The 17828-nt window shown below is 42.5% G+C and overlaps 1 protein-coding gene across 2 annotated transcripts in view; it reads left to right on the top strand.

The window, feature by feature from the left end:
• Positions 1-1954: 1954 nt before the first annotated feature.
• The window catches only part of Prps2 (phosphoribosyl pyrophosphate synthetase 2), a 29398-nt gene continuing 13524 nt past the window's right edge, over positions 1955-17828 (top strand). The window contains exons 1-3 of one of the 2 annotated variants that reach the window (XM_048335867.1): positions 1955-2190; positions 9340-9532; positions 15851-15949. In XM_048335867.1, coding sequence (XP_048191824.1) covers positions 2069-2190; positions 9340-9532; positions 15851-15949 — 414 coding nt within the window. In that variant the 5' untranslated portion in view covers positions 1955-2068. The remainder of the gene's footprint in view (positions 2191-9339; positions 9533-15850; positions 15950-17828) is intronic. The other variant, XM_048335868.1, reaches the window with a different exon arrangement.

Below are 17828 nucleotides of genomic sequence, written 5' to 3'. Positions count from 1 at the left end.
TTAGTGCTAGGCAGAAAAGTTCAGACTCCATCTCCAACTCTGGGATGGTTTCTGGCAGATTTTTGACAATGTCGGGACATGCTGAGTTATCCCAGCTGGTAGAGAGGGGCTTCTAGCATCTAGTATGTAGACACTAGGGGTCCTTCTAAGGATCTCCCCAATGCAGCCCCACAACAAAGAGTTACAACAAAGTTACCAGGCCAAATGTCAACTGTGCTGAGGTTGATCACACTGTTGTACGTCAAGGTTTCTCTACAATGTGGCTCTTGTGGATCAAGGAAAAAGGGGCTTGAGAGAGTGTGTGTTTGCACAGAAAACCTCTGGAGCAGCTGCCATAATTCTGTACTATTACTCATGACTATTTTCTTTTGTGGTCCTGGCGATTGGATGTAGGATTTCATGCATGTTAGGTAAATGCTCTTTACTACAAGAATTCTTCCAGCCCACTTGTGAAGATATTTGATGAAGGTCATTAGTGAGTTCATCTATGGCAATGGAATAAAGCCCTTTGTCTACACTGACTACTTAAACATAGAAACTCATCAAACTTTTGAACAACAGCATTTTCATAGTCACTCCACTGTCAATATTGCTTCTCATCAGTCGCATCAAGGGCATGGTGCATTACAAGTCACAGTTCAATCCTACCTTACAAATCCCTATGCATTAATCAGCCCAGAGATTAGAGGCTTAATACTACTTTGTAATTCATAGGACTTATTATCGAGAAATGCTGACAGAAAGCCAGTTTCTCTCTGAGGTGAGTATGTATATATTTAGAGGAATTCCATTATTAATCAATTTTATCTATGAGAGAAACATTGAGAACATAAAATTACAGTTGAAATTTTATTGGGGAGTTTAACTTAAATTATATTAGCAGCCTCATTGACAAAAAGTTTTAGACATATGCTTGAGCATGAGAATAACTATCAATGCCATGTAATTGAGTATGTAAATTAATTTAACTTATTATGAAGTATAGCTATGTGCTGCTTAACATTTGGGTTATGTTCTGAGAAATGCCTCCTTCAGCAATTTCATCCTTGTGTGAACATTATGGACTGTATTTAAAACTAAGGTAGCCAAAACCACTTCACTAAGCAAAATAATCTTATGGGACCACTTTTGCATATATGGCCTGTCAATGAAAGAAATATTATCATTTAGTACACACAACTATGTATAGATAATAAACCACTGCAGGTCAAGTTTTTTATTGCAATGATAATATTTCTAATACAACACATACACCTTTCTAAGCAGAAAGAGAAGCGCAGAAATGCTACTGGAAATGGTGTCTCCAGCAATGTTTTGATGAGCAGACATTTGCAGGAGTTTAAAAGAAACCTTCACTGCAAATGGTAAACCAAAGTGGTAAAATATAAGGATCCGGATGAAAAGTCTCAAGGATATGAATAACTCTAATAAGCTCCCAAATCCCAGACGGTGGACATGTGGCCTCCTCAGTTCTATGGACAAAATTCAAACTCTAAAATATCTGAGTTAATACAGACCTACCCAAAAGAAGAGGATTTCGGGGGGAGGGGAAGCATTTCTGGGCCTGGCGTTTCAATGGTGGGTTATGCCACCACCACCATCACCGCCTTGCTGCAGGTCAGCACCAGGGCTTCCCAAGGAGTTGGGGCGATCTGGGTCAGAGGATCGCTCTTGGCTGAAAGACATCTCCAGGATTCTTTCCTGTTCGTCTCTGTCTTTCAGTGCCGAGTTTATTGGCTGATTGTATGTCACCCGAGAGGCAGGTCAGAAAGGTCAAGAGTAAAGCTGAAAGTTCTTTGGGCACCTGGGTGCTTTAGGAACACCCCAAACTCCCCATCCAACTGCCAGAGCTGTGTGGGCAGCTGCAGCGCCCGGGGCCCACCGGCTCCACCCCAGAGCCGCAGCTCCTCCGGCCCCGCCCCCAGCCCCTCCCCTTTGGCTCCTCCCCTTACCCGGGGCTCGTCGCTTTGCTTTCCCGCTCCAGCAGCAGCAACTGCAACAGCCGTCTGTGTCGCGGTCGTTGTCGCTGTCGCCTTCACCGCGCGCCCCTCACAACCCACGAACCACCATGCCTAACATCGTGCTCTTCAGCGGCAGCTCGCACCAGGACCTGTCCCAGCGCGTCGCCGATCGCTTGGGCCTGGAGTTGGGCAAGGTGGTCACCAAGAAGTTCAGCAACCAGGAGACCAGGTGGGGTGCTGTGCCGGTTCGAGCGCACGGCTCCGGGACGGAGCCAGGGGCCGACATGCTCGGGCCACCTCCGCGGGCGCCGGGCTCCCCTTCCGGGGCGGGACGGCGGCAATGCGGCCTCAGAGCCACGGCGGCTGCGCCCGGGGAGAGGTCGGGGGGGGGGGTGTCGTCCTGCCGCCCCCGCTTTCGCGTGTGTGCCCAGAACTAACCCTCCGCTGCCCGGCGTAAGGTGTCCGGGGCCTTCGAGTTGCGCCGCCTGACGTCCTCCGTCCGGAAGGGCGACCATCGGGGTGGTCACTGACCGCCGGCGACACTGTGGATGTCGCCGGCGGGAAAGGCATCCGTGCCGGGAGTGGTGGAGGAACGAGCTTGGCCCCCTCCCAGTTTCCCGTCCCTGCTCTGCCAAGTTGAACCCCAGACCTGTGTGTGACACAATAGTTTCCGCACACATCCCGTGCCCTTGTTTACCTGAGGACCTTTCAAACGTGCCTGCCCGGGATCTGTGCCCGGGGTCTGGTCCAGTGGGCCCGGGATCAGGCTTCCTCCTGCTCCCCGGGGTGACTCCCAGGACGCCCCAGGTGCCCCGCACTTGCCTTGTCCGTTACAGAAGTTTAAAGGCGCGAGAGAATCCAATTTGGGACACACGTGCCGGGCTCCCCTAGGCTTCCACTAAGTTTGCTACCTCTAAGATGAACGACTTGCAGCTTCTTTGTTATTTCTAGGACTCAGCAGTGCACAGCTGAAAGGCTCTCGTTGGGTGTAAATTCAACCTGTTTTCAAGTCCTTAACGCGTGGTCAGTGGAGCTCAGTGCGATCAGGAGATGGCCATCTTCAGAAGCTGGGCCTTGGGTTCTTTCTTCCACCTGCCCCAATCCACAAAGCTCTTTGACCAGTTTCAAGTTGGCCTCATTTTCCCCTCTGCCCATATGCTTAGTACAGCTAACTGTACACCATTCCCGATAACTTTTCTCTCTTTAGTTCTAGTTCAACGAACAATTTTAAGAAAGCATGTTGAAGCTGTTGGAGAGCCATATGTAAAACAAAACATAAACAAAAGGAATTTCCATTCATACTTTCTGCTATGTACACAAGTTAACTTCAAATGCATCATAGGCTTTAATATCTACAACTGAAAAACTTTCCAGGGAAAAAAGTTTCATAGCAAGAGTTGTGTTACAACTGAAGCCAACGATGCTTTATGTTTTTTCCTGGACCAGTTAGTTTGTAGGGTATAAGACTCATTGCAAGAGGTAAATTGTAGCTCCGCCAAACAACATGAGTTGATGGCAGGTGCTATTACCGCCTGGAGAAGTCACGCTAACGGACTTCTTGGTAGAGTTTGACAAATTGGGGACAGTGGTGGAAAGACTAAAGAGAAACATTAAGCTAGGTTTCAGTGTTACAGTATGTTGCCAGTCAAAAGAATAGTGTTGCTTCACAAAATGTATCATCTGATAGAAACATTCTATGGAGAAATTCTAGGTGCAGTGGGTTTTGAAAACAATTATTACATTGTCTTTGCTTGTGATCTCAATGTGGCTCAGCCCTTTGTTAAAAGCATGGCTGATTTAGACCAGTTTTTGCTCACTCTAAAGGCTTAAATGAAATTCACACAAATTTTTAAGTATGATCGGTCATGTTTATTTCCAATATAAAGCAAGCTTTGTTTGGACACAGCTTCTGGGTTCTGAACGCAGGGCCAGGGCACTGTCCCTTAGCTTTTTCACTCGGAGCTGGAACTCGTACCACCTGAGCCACAACTCTACTTCTGAGGTTTGCTGGTTAATTGGAGATAAATCTCACTGACACCTGCCTGGGCTGGCTTCAATTAGCAATCCTCAGATCTCAACCTCCTAAGTAGCTAGGATTACAGGCCCTAACAACCAGTACTTGGCTTGAAGCAGACTGAGTTTTCATTGGTTCTGAATATCTTTTAATCACACTTGAAATGAGAAGTCATAAAATCTTGAAAAATCAACTTAGCCTGGAGCCTGAGAATTGCTTATAGAGCTGTATTTTATGTTTTGAACTTCCTGACTTTTCCCATGAACTAACTATACAGGGATGGAAGTTGATTTTGATGAACAATTATCTCTGTTTCAGATACTGTGCTAATAATCCATTTATACTGTGTGGTCCCACAGAGGAGAGAAACAGGAAGGCAAACAGAAGAGAAAGTTGACTCAATTCACCTGTGAGATCTCTTTTGCACTCTCTCATTGAGCCAAGACCGGTTGTTCTCTCCTATCATCAGTCCTTTAGTCCTTGTATATTCTCATATGTGCTACTTAATCAGATATCAGTAATCAGAGCCTCCAGTTTTTACCTTCCCAACTCCAACTTTTTCCTTCCCATCATTACAGATATGCAGGGTAAAATCTACTCCAGCTTCCTACAGGTGCCAGAAATTCCTGACCTCCTAGGCCAGCATTCAGGAGGTCTCTGTACCAGTTTAGTCTGGTCACTTAACCTGCTGCTCATGTTCTTAGCTGTACTGAAGGACCCAAGGCACTAGTGTTTTTCATGAAACAAATACTGCAGAAGTAAATGTTTTAAACTGATAATTGTTCATTTTGCTACAAAATGTGTGATTTGAGCAGGGCTGGGCACAGAAGGTTTGGGTCTTTACAGTGGTAGCCAGCTATGGTGAGCACAAAGGCTGGAGGATCCATTTCGAAGGTTACTCACTCACATGATTTTTACCAGCTTTTACATGGAAGGCTAGATAGGAACTTGGTTCCTCTTCTAGTACACCTCTCCTTAGGGTTGCTTGGACTTCCTTCCAGCATGGAAGCTGAGTTCCCACAGGGGTGTTTCCCAAGACAAGAAGCAGCTACTGCTTTGTTAAGGCTTGAGTTTGGAAGTTAGCATATCATTTGTTTTAATGTTCTCTTGCTCAAGTGAGAATACTTCCAGATTTGAGGGAAGTAGATTTAGACCCTCTTTCTTAATGGAAAAACTGTTAAAGAACCCGTGGCCATCTTTAATTGCTGCAGCCACTCATTGTTGAGTAAGTTCCATGCTTCAGCCTCCTTGTTTGGGGATCAGAAAGGATCCTTTGGCTGACTGCAAGTTGCATGCATTCTTCTAGCCACATGATTTGAAAGACCTAGGATCCAGCCCAAGAGAGATCTTATTTCTGTGTAGAAACCAGGCGGGCTTTGGAACTCTCCCCTCCATGGACTGCTACTCCTAGACAGATTTCTGTTCCTAAGGAAGGCAGAACAAAACAAGACAAAAATCTAACCTAGTGAGATAAACACTTATAAGACTAGGAATTGAGAAACTTTCTGTAAAGGGCCAGCTCATAAATATTTTAGGCACTGTTGACTGACTATATGGAGTCTCTGTCGCTGCTGTATCTTACAGTTCTAAAAGTTTGAAGGCTTTCATGGCTCTACAGCTGTACTCCGGCCTGACGCACTCGTGACTAATCCATTCCCTAGCCTTTTCCAGTTTTTGAAGATAGCACACATTCCTGGGTTCTTGGTTCCTTCCTCTGGCTCCAGTGCCTCACTGATCACTTGTTCTGCCTTTGATCTCTTTTGTTGTGCTAGTACTTGGGCTTGGATTCACAGCCTGGGAATTCTTCCTTAGCTTTTTCACTCAAGGCTGGTCCTCTGCCACTTGAGCCATAGCTCTACTTCTACTTTTATTTTTTTTTTTACTGGATAATTGGAGATAAGACTCTTGTGGACTTTCCTGCCCAGGTTGGCTTTGAACTCAAAGTCTCGGCCTCCTGAGTAACAAAGATTACAGGCATGACCCACCACTGCCACCTGGCTCAGATCTCTTTTGTGTCCTCTTCCATTTTACATGGTGCCAGTTTAAATATTCCAGTCTAATTTCTTGTCTTAAGGCTATCTGTTTAATATCCATAATTCTACCTGCCAATACAGTCCCCTTTCTTATATAGTCTAATATATTCAAAGGATTAGGGTATAAATATCAGGGTGGGGCATTTTTCTGCCTACAACACCATTTCTGGCTGGTGGCCATAAGGAAAACTGGCTGTATGGTAGGTTCCAGTGGCTCATACTTATAATCCTAGCTACTCAGGAAGCTGAGATCAGAGGCTCACCACTCAAAGTCAGCCCAGGTAAGAAAGTCGGGGTGACTCTTATCCTTAATTAACTACCAAAAAAGAAAATACAGAAATAGACTTGAAACTCAAATGGTAGACTGCTAATCTGGAGCAATAAAGAACAGGCACAGTGCTCAGGGCCTGAGTTCAAGCCCCAGGACTGGCATACACACACACACACACACACACACACACACACACACACACATACACACACACACACGCTGTGCACTGTATTTTGTCACCCCGAGGGTATACTATATTTAGCTTCACTCAACACTTTATGGAAGGTTTACAAAGAAGTCAAAATAGGAGAAGGCACACAAAGGAAATTTTTCTACTGCTTTCATCCTCAATTGCCAGTGAATTGTTGATATCTATAGCAAAGAACATGCAGAAACACAATGTAATTTCATCCCAACTCAATTGCAGAACATATCAACTTAAAGAAGTTCATTGCTGTCTTTCATTTATACTCTTTCCAGTTGAATATAAGCATCTGTTCATTTACATAGACTATGTGGCATCTCAAATGTTGGTTTGTTTTTAGATTTTTATTAATTATTAACTTGGCCTTTTAAATCAAATAACTTCATTGGATCCCATTGGTTTCTGGTAGTTGGAGAAAAGAAGGATAATTATTCACGTGCCTCACATGTGAATTCCTTATATTTTATTTTTAGATGAGTTTGCTTATAGCCAGTGCCGCTGTAATGTGACATATGGATTCCTAAAAATTACCATACTATGCAAATTATGTAATTAAAAGCCACAGGGTATGCCAGGCATAGTGGTACACACCTATAATCAGCACTTTGGAGTCTAGGACAGGAGGATCTCAAGTTTGAGGTTCTGGATCAATTTCGGGATCAAAGTGCAAAATCTAATGAGCCTCTGTCTCAAATAAAAAGAAAATAGAACTTATAAGACTTAGGTACAGCATTGAAAAACTTCCTCAGTGTCCTAACAAAAAAATATATCTTATGTACTTTAAATGATGTGTAACTATACAGCAAACAGGGGACCTTGCCTTTGCTTGTGGAAGTGAGCCTCAGAAAGAGTGCTACTTCTGAGATCTTATTACATGATAAAAGAAGGGTCCTCTGAGATCATGAGGCTGTTGGGGACCCCAGATGGACAAGTGTTGGTCATTGTCCTTGTGTGCTCCATTCTTGCATTTTCCCATCCCTTTCCTTGCCTCCCCTCCCTATCTCTTCCCTTTACTCCCCTTCTTTCCTTTGTGCTTGAACACTGAAGTGCATCTTCAGCCTTCCTTTTCTACACTCTATCTCCAGATAAGAGATTGGGCAGAAACAAAATTCACACAGTGCTTTTATTGTTTCAAATCTAAAAGTATTAGAACAAGTTTACCTTTTCAAAGCTTGTGTTGTAGCAAAGCTGGCTATCTTCTTTACTCCACAGTGCTCTGAAGGACATGGCCCTTTTGCTTTTCCTTATCAGGGATTTTTCTCCTGTTGAATAAGAAAATTCTCCATGTACAATTACAGAACTGTCCAGATTATGTAGTTGTCCAAAAGTTAGCCTGGACTCACGGCTTCTCAAGAAGCTACAGGAGGGTGCCAAGCAGCCAAGCAAGGAAGCACATCAGAAAATGGGAAATGGCGTGCGGAAGAGAAGTGATGGGAATCCCCGGGCCACAGCTGGGCACAGGCAGAAGATGAAGCAGGTCAGCCGGCTCCCGCGGGGCGGGCCAGCTGCAGGATGATGAAACACAATTGGAAATGTTCAATCGTTAGTCAAGGGTTCGCAGTAGAATTGCAATGGAGTACTTAGAAACTTTAGGCCAGCAAAAGAAAGTAACACACAGACCAACTACATGTGTGTGGCAGGACATAGTGGTTGGAGTTGGCTCCATTGCTCGGCACATCATTTACTCAGTTGGGATGGTAGCTGTGAAATCTATAGCGTGAGTGTGAGACTTAGATGGGAATAGGAGAGGGACATGAGAGAACAGAAAAGATGTGCTATGACATTCTCCTTCACTAATGCCAAGGCAGTGAGTGTTGCTCAAAATTTCAACTCAAGACAGCAAGACTTGGAGCCTTAGATAGCTAAGAAGCACATCAAAACTTGAAATTGATCACCTCCAGGCTATTTGTTATAAACCTTATTGAATGATTTGAATTTTAAAGCAATATTCATATATGGTAATTTTCTGAAAAACCCTGAAACCATCCTAATTTACAGAAACACAAGTTAACATAGCAAGATTGGAACACAGTTTGCATCATTCCTTGATAAGAATGGCTCAACATTGGTAAAATGTGTATGTGTGTGTGTGCGCACACATACACACACACACACGCACCAATACTAGGGCTTGAACTCAGGATTTTGTGCTAGGTAGGCAGGTATTCTACCACTTGAAGAAACATATCAGTCCTTTGTGGCCTTAGTTATTTTTCAGATAGGATCCATGTTCTTCAGTGGGGCCAGCCTTCAACCTCCAACTTTCAACCTTGATTCTCCTGCTTACGCCTCCCACATAGTTACAAGCACACATTGCTGTGTCCAGCCTATTGACTGAGACAGTATCTCATTAACATTTTGTTCAGGCTGGCCTAGAACCATGATCTGCCAAATCTCCACCTCTTAAATAGCCAGAATTACAGATGCAGGTCAACTACTATCAACTGCAGAACAAAATGATTTATGCTGAATACTTGCCTGGGAATCGCAGATTTTGATACTCATTAGGCAAAGGCTACCTGTGTGACCAGCGCTTAAGAAAAACCCTGGGTCCTAAAGGGCAACACTGGGCTTGAGTTGCCACAACTCACTACTGGAGGCATTGAGTTGGATTTCTGTTACTTCCTGGAAGGAGATAGAGGGAGACTCACATGTGGGTTTTTCCCAGCTTCCCCTCACATGCCTTTCCCCTTTGCTGAGTTTCTTGTGTTCTCTAGTAAGTTACAGTCATGAGAGTGACTTCATGCTCAGACTTAGCATTGGACCTTTTAGATCAGTAAACTTGGTGTAGTTTCAGCCCTTGGGACACAGGATAGATGTCTTTAATATTTATGATGCCATTTTTTAATCGCTAGCGTTGAGATTGGTGAAAGTGTAAGAGGGGAAGATGTCTACATCATCCAGAGTGGCTGTGGAGAAATTAATGACAACCTCATGGAACTGCTCATCATGATCAACGCATGCAAGATTGCCTCATCTTCTCGGGTGACTGCCGTGATCCCGTGTTTCCCATATGCCCGGCAAGACAAAAAGGATAAGGTAGGAGAGGTGTGTCCTGTCCTATAAACCTGCTCTGGGTCACCAGGGCTTCTCACCTGCCACCTTGATTAGACTATCTGGGAAGTGATGGCTTTCCTCTCTCCTTTTGATTTGTTTGGTGGTACTGGGATTTGAACTAGGTAGGTGCTCTACCATTTGAGCCACTATACTAAGCCCTTTTGCTTTGGTTATTTCTCACAGTAAGGTCTCTTGCCTTATGCTTGGGCCAGCCTGGATTGTGATCTTCCCATTTGTGCTTTGCACATGCCTGAGTTGACAAAACCGAATACCATTATCATCCATATCATGATGGTATTGTATGTATTTGTGGTGGTGGATAAAGATTAGTTGCTTTCATGTGTGGACATGCACACATACCCCTTTAATGAGTACAAGTTAAACTGGGAAACATCCAAAGGATGTATCTGTGTCAGAATTCTAGTTGTCATATTATGCTACAGGTTTGCAGCTTGTTACCATGGAGATGCTGAGTGAAGGACCCAGCTGATTTCTGCTGTTTTTACCTATAACCGTATGTGAACCTATGATTCTCCCAAAATAAAAAGTTTGATTAAACACAATATTGTTAACCTGTTTTAACTTTATAATAAGAACAGAGTCAGTATTGGTTCAATATTATTTTTACCAACATTAGCGTTAGAGGAGGGTCTGTAAGTCTCCTTGAGAAGTTGAAGAACATTTAGTTGGTCTTAGCCTTCAAGATACATAACAAGTTGGAGATTGAGAGGAATTGGAATGAGATTGTTTGCTAGTACAGCTAAAACAAGTTATCTTAAACCTGGTAGATAAAAAGAACAGGAATTTATTTTTTCACAAGTTCACAAGTCAAATATCTGAGATCAAGATGTGGGAGCCAGCTGCCACTGGCTCACACCTGTAATCCTAGCAACACAGAAGGCTGAGATTTTAGGATCGTTGTTCAAAGCCAGCCTGGGCAGGAAAGTCCATGAGTCTTATCTCCAAGTAACCACTAGAAAACCAGAAGTGGCGCTATGGCTCAAAGTAATGAGTGCAAAAGCTCAGGGACAGGACCCAGGCCCTGAGTTCAAGCCTTACAATGGACCAAAAAAAAGGCTCCTGTTCCTGCACACGTGATAAAAGGAGATTGGGTGTTGCTTTATGCTGGCCTCAACCACAGTCCTCCTATTTATACTTCCCCTATAGCTGAGACGACAGATATGCGCCACCAGGCCCAGTTTTGCCTGTTGAGATTGGGGTCTTGTGAAGTTTTGCCTGGCTGTAGGCCCCAGTTTGTAAAGTTTCACCACCTCCACATTGCCACGATGGGAGCCCATGCTTCTAGCACATGATCCTTTGAGGACACCAACCATGCCTGTACCACTGATGCGTCTGTCACTTTGGAGCTGGTAGGCAGCCCACACTGTCGATCACATATGCTGCTATGAAGCCACATCCTCCCTTGTTATTTAGACAGCTTCTTTTATTTTAGACAAGATTCTCAAGTTTGAGATGGTATTTTTAGTTGCTTGGAAATTTCATCCCAACAGTGTGGTCTGACTTAGCTCTTCTGCCTGTCTGTGTGCTCTTCTAAGATATTTTAGTGTGTACATCCTTGTCTGTGTCATAAAGGAGACTTTGCTACCACTTTTTCCTTAGTAAATTTTCACACTGTGTGACTATTTCTTTGTGTTTTTGTGTTTGGTTTTTTTTTTTTTCAGTCCTGGGGCTTTAACTTAGGGTCTGGGTGCTATCTCTGAGCCTCTTTGTGCCCAAGGCTAACGCTCTACTACTTGAGCCACAGAGCCACTTCCAGCTTTTTCTGAGTAGTTTATTAGAGATAAGAGTCTCATTGACTTTCCTGCCCAGGCTGGCTTCGAACTGTGTTCCTCAGATCTCAGCCTCCTGAGTAGCTAGTATTACAGGTGTGAACCACCAGCGCCCAGCTGTGACTATTTCTTTTAATTCAGTTTTTTTAATATTAGGCTTTGTATTTGGAAAAGAGATTCTTGATAATTGTATCTTCTCACATTGTGTGACTATAATTTTAATGAAGTTATTTTATTTCTGATAGGTTTTTCATTTTGTGTTTGGTCCTAAGATACTTAATTCTATTTTTGTAGAACATTTTTTTTCTCTTATTACAGCCCTTTTCCACAATTGAGCAATTAGTAACTTTAAATGCCTCTTAACAGATAGAAATATTCAGATACAGCATTTCTTCTTGGCATTTATCCTATTCTCTCTTGCCTCTTTTGTCCAAGGTTGTAGGTTCTAACTAGTTTCTTATTTTTATTCATAATGAAGTCTATGTAGTAAAGAAACTAGTGCACCTGTCCCTTGTCTATTGCATAGCATGAAGTGTGATTACCCACCAGCTTATAGCCTCTAATTGCCGGCCTTGTCCCCAGCCACTGTGCTAGCAAGAAAAGCCCTAAAATTTCTAAAGACCCAAGTGGCTCTGTCCATTTTGTAGAACTAGCTGTTTACCAGTTTTTTCTCCCTCCCTCCCTCCCTCCCTCCCTTCCTTCCTTCCTTCCTTCCTTCCTTCCTTCCTTCCTTCCTTCCTTCCTCTGTTGTTGTTGGGGGGGAGGCTGTGGGTGTGGTTTGCTTTGCTGATACCAGCTTGCTCAGCTTACTTGCTCAGCTGGTGCTCTACTACTTGAGTAATGACTCCAGCCCAGCATTTTGCTGTTTATATGGCAGATGGAGGAGTCTCACGGACTTATCTGCCTGCATTGGCTTCAAACTTCAGTCCTCCAAGGTTCAGCCTCCTGAGTAGCTAGGATTATAAGCATGAGTCACTAATTCTAGCTTACCATTTTTATTATCATTATCCATTTCGCTGCATTTTCCAAATTGCACACATGTTCCATGACTTTCCCAGCTTAACTGCTAGTGGAAGAGAGAACATTTTGATTATGTACCACCCAGAGTCAAGGATGGGATAACATTTGAGAGACAGTACATATGGCAGCTCGGGAAATCAAATCACATGATATTGGCAAACACTAGTTGAAGAGAAAGACTCATAGCTGGGTGTATTAGGTTCCTAGTGTTTCTGACAAGCTGAATGACGTAAAACAGTAACAGATTTTTTTGCCTATGACATCTCATGAAGCAATGAAGTTCTTTGTAGTTTCTGTCCTTAGAAGCACCTACAAAGAAGTCCAGAAAAATCTTGAGACCTTGAACCATCTTAAAATCTTCTTTCAAGCCCAGCAACTGGTGGCTCATGCCTGCAATCCTACCTACAAAGGAGGCTAAAAATCTGAGGATTGTAGCTTGAAACCAGCCCAGGGATGGAAAGTTCCTGAGACTCAGAAAAAGCCAGAAGTGGTGCTGTGGCTCAGTTGTGATAGAGTGCTATCCCTGTGCACAAAGAAGCTCAAAGATAGCACCCAGGCCCAGAGTTCAAGACCCAGGACTAGCAAAATAATAAAAAAATGCACTAAAGTATTCTGAGGTCTGGTATGAAATGGATTCAGGTTCATAGTCCAGTACTTGTTTGCTCTTTGTTAGTTACTTAAACTTTTTAAATTTATTTTCCTTTTATATAACTTGAGATTATTAGTTACTACTTATGAAGTACTTAGCATATAATACACTAAAGGACAAACTTTCTCAAAGGAGACAAATGTCAAATATTTGGAGGTTTGCAGACTATTGGACAATCTGTTGCTCTAGCTCAGCATTTCCCTTTTATTATAGAAGCTACCATAGCCATTGTGTAAGAGAATTGGTATGATTGTGTTGCAATAAAACTTTATTTATACTTACTGAACTAGGAATTGTACACACCGTTTAGATGTCACAAAATATTGTTCTTCTTTTATTCCAATCACATCTAAATGGAGAAACCCATCCTTAGCTCTTTGGATGTACAAAAACAGGCCGTGGGCAGATTTGACTCACAAGCTATACTTGGCTGGTCCTTGCCATAGAGGCACAGGGTAACTGCCAGTTCCCTCCCCTGTGAGAACAGGGTTGTGGGCGAGATAAAGAATACTTACTTCTGATAGGGATGAAGGACTTTCAGCTTGAGATGTTTCTTTTCTTTTATCGGAACATTTTTAAGGCCATGTTCTTCTTTCAGTGATAAAGTATTACATCTCTTTCATTGTTTAGGGAACACTAATCTCTGCAATCTTGTAATTTTTTTTTTAAATTGTGAAATTTTTGTTTAGCAGGATGGCATTTTAAGCATTGACCATAACTTGAAGCTATCCAGAGTCTCTTTGATGTTATCAATCTGATTAGCACAACATTTTCCCAGTGAACATTTGGGGAGGACTTAAGCTTCTTTTGAGCCACTGTGGCTTACTGAAGTCCATCTTTTAGGCAGTGGGTGTCACTATGGCCAGCTATGAGAAGTGACAAGATTTTATAAACTTTCCTACCTCATCTGGCCTTAAACCACAATCCTCTCACTGCCAGTGCTCCATGTGGCTAGGATAACAAGAGCATACCACTATGCCCAGCCATGGGTTGAAAAGCAGGGTCTTGACTTTTCTGCCCAGGCTGGCCTTGGAACATTTTGCTCACATTCTTAGCCTACCAGTTAGCTGAGTCACCAATTTGTAGCTCATATAGTATCACTGAATGTCCAGAATGCAGGGAAAGGCCCTTCCAGCAGAGGCCAGGGGGAGGAACTGCTCTGAGTAGGCCCCAGCCAAACTGACTGTAGGATCTGAGTTACCAAAGTTAAAAAAAATCAGCTGAAGAAGGCTTCATGAAACATAGCACAGGGGAGGTGAAAAATGAAAACATGAATTATAGTAGATAGATAATAGAGCAGATTTTTAAAAATTAAACAAAAGGCAAGAAAAAACCACTTGGAGAAAGAGGAGAACAGTTTTTTTCCTAGAAAAATATACTGTTAACTTTTAAAAACTTTTTTACTAGTTCTGGGTCTTGAACTCAGGACCTGAGCACTGTCCCTGGCTCCTTTTGTTCAAGGCTAGCACTCTGCCATTTGAGCCACAGCACCATTTCCAGCTTTTTCTGTTTATGTGGTGCTGAGGGATCGAACCCAGGGTTTCATGCATGCTAAGCAAGCACTCTACCACTAATCCACTAAGCCCAGCCCCTGTTAACATTTTTGGAGAGGTTTTGTCTCATTTTTGTGTTTTACAAAACTATATGTAGGTATATACTTTTATTTTAAAGATATATATATATATTCTAATTGATATATTAGAGAAAATAGTCTGTTGACATTTTGATTTCTTTCCCTTGTGTTTATATGTGTGCATATGGGTTTAATGGAATCATTGATTTGTTACTATTTTGAATGAAATCTTCTTTTAAGCTTTTCTTTTCTTTCTGGTGGCTCATGTACAGGAACCCTATTATTTATAGAAAGTGCCTGAATTCTTCTTAGATCCCATCTAATCATGTCTGTATAGTCTGTCTCTTGGAACTTTTTTATGTGGACAGTTTCATTGTTCCCAATTTATGATGTGGAAACTAAAGTAATAAAAAAGTTAGGTAACTGTACAAAGGAACATAATGTCAATAAGTGGTAATGTGTTTATTTCTCTCCATATTAAATTAGCAGCTGCCTGATAGTGTTCTTTCTTCCACCTGGTTTTTGTTTAATTTGTAATGACGTTAGCTTCCAGCTGTCAGTACACAAATGCTTCTTTAATAGCTGGATTCTTTCAGTGCCCGGCTGACTCTGATGATGTCTTGGCTTTGGTGAGCCCACGTGTGCCTCTCTATCCTTCTAGAACACAATGCTCCTTGCTTTTGCTGGTTGAAAAAAAGCATTTTTTAAGGCAAGGCCAGCAAAAGCACAGAAATCCCTATACCCTTTTTTAAAAAAATAAAACACAGCTGAACCATATAAATGACTACATTACATGTACAGTTGACCTACTTCACTGTTAATTTCTTGGGTATTTGTAATCTATACCAAGTATCAAACATATTGATTCCTAGTAGTCTACGTCAAGAAGGTGTATTTGGGGCTGGGGATATAGCCTAGTGGCAAGAGTGCCTGCCTCGGATACACGAGGCCCTAGGTTCGATTCCCCAGCACCACATATACAGAAAACGGCCAGAAGTGGCGCTGTGGCTCAAGTGGCAGAGTGCTAGCCTTGAGCGGGAAGAAGCCAGGGACAGTGCTCAGGCCCTGAGTCCAAGGCCCAGGACTGGCCAAAAAAAAAAAAAAAAGAAGAAGGTGTATTTGATGATGAAAATGGAAGGAGTACACCTTGTTTTGTGACAATGTATGTCATTTTCCTGATTCCGCTTTGTCTACTCTGTGTATGATTCCTTTTCTCACATCTCTCTTGTTGTGAGGGGACGATTCCCTATTACCAAATGTGTGTCTTTATTTTGTAGAGCCGTGCTCCAATTTCTGCAAAGCTTGTGGCCAACATGCTCTCAGTTGCTGGGGCTGATCATATCATCACCATGGACCTGCATGCCTCTCAGATACAGGTACCAGCTGTTGCTTTCTCCAGTAGTTAGGTCCTAATGCCCTGTCAACTTAAATCATGGTGAAAGGAGGTAGCCTGACCATGCTCTTAAATTTTTTGTCCCTCACTAAACTAGGGAATGGATTTGATGTTGGTACCTCCTGTTTCATACCACATCTGCTTCAGACAGTTTTAGGAGAGTGGGTGTGGCTTCTTGGCAGTAGAGACTATATGATTCCATTGAAACTTCTGGAAAATTATTAGAATGACAAAGACATATAATGCATATTTTCTTTTGGATTTGTCTACCTGGGATGGCTTTGAACTGTAATCTCAGCCTGCTGAGTAGCTAGGATTGCAGATATGAGCCAGCAGCAGTCAGCCACATTTTTTTTTAAAAAATTTTATTTTCAAACTGATGTACAGAGAGGTTACAGTTTCATACGTTAGGCATTGGATACATTTCTTGTACTGTTTGTTACCTCCTCCCTCATTCCCCCCTTCCCCCCTTTCTCTTTCCCCCCATGAGTTGTTCAGTTGATTTACACCAAATAGTTTTTGCAAGTATTGCTTTTGTAGTCGTTTGTCTTTTTACCCTGTGTCTCTCGATTTTGGTATTCCCTTTCAGTTTCCTAGTTCTAATACCAGTATACACGGTTTCCAATGTACTCAGATAAGATACACAGATAGTGCAGGTACAACCACAGGAAGGGGATACAAGAAGGTCATAATAGAAGCTACGGTTTCACATCACATGTTGAAAGTAATTACAACAGTGATATAACAGTTGTTTCCATAACATGGAATTCATTTCTCTTAGCATCATCTTATGTGTTCATAGGGGCAGAGCTATTGGGCTCTTGTGATCCTCTGCTGTGACTAGCCTAAACCTGTGCTAATTATTCCCTATGAGGAAGACCATAGAGTCCATGTTTCTTTGGGTCTGGCTCAGTTCACTTAGTATATTTTTTTCCAAGTCCTTCCATTTCCTTACGAATGGGGCAATGTCATTCTTTCTGATAGAGGCATAAAAATTCCATTAAATCAAAGAAAGGTTGGACAAATGGGACTGCATCAAACTGTAGAGCTTCTGCAGGGCAAAGAACATAGCTCTCAAATAAACAGAAAGCCCACCGATTGGGAAAAGATCTTTACTGGCCATACAACAGACAAAGGCCTCAATATCTTAAAATATATGCAGAACTAAAAAAATTACATTCCTCCAAAACAAAACCACAAAGAACCAATAGCCCCCTCATCAAGTGGGCTAAAGACTTAAAAAGAGACTTCTCTGATGAGGAAATGAGAATGGCCAAGAGGCATATGAAAAAGTGCTCTACATTACTGGCCATAAAAGAAATGCAAATCAAAACAACATTGAGATTCCATCTCACCCCAGTAAGAATGTCCTATATCAAGAAAACTAACAATAACAAATGTTGGAGGGGATGTGGCCAAAAGGGAACCCTACTTCATTGCTGGTGGGAATATAAACTGGTTCAGCCACTCTGGAAAGCGGTATGGAGATTCCTCAGAAGGCTAAACATAGAGCTCCCCTATGACCCAGCAGCCCCACTTTTGGGTATCTACCCAAAAGACCACAAACAAGAACACACTAAAGCCACCAGCACAACAATGTTCATTGCAGTACAATTTGTCATAGCTAGAATCTGGAACCAACCCAGATGCCCCTCAGTAGATGAATGGATCAGGAAAATGTGGTACATATACACAATGGAATTTTATGCCTCTATCAGTCAGCCACAAATTTGATTTGTTTACCTCGACAACAGACCACATTAAACACTGCCTACTTCACGATATATAATGAATATAAAGTATTTGGTTAGTAATAGGTACAAAAACCAACAACCCCCTTTCCCCACTGCCCTGAAGAGCTT

Source organism: Perognathus longimembris, chromosome 28 (assembly GCF_023159225.1).
Source record: "Perognathus longimembris pacificus isolate PPM17 chromosome 28, ASM2315922v1, whole genome shotgun sequence".
In the NCBI taxonomy this organism is placed as follows: Eukaryota; Metazoa; Chordata; class Mammalia; order Rodentia; family Heteromyidae; genus Perognathus; species Perognathus longimembris.
Note: the sequence above shows the minus strand (reverse complement) of the source record. Positions and strands in the feature narration are given on the sequence as shown.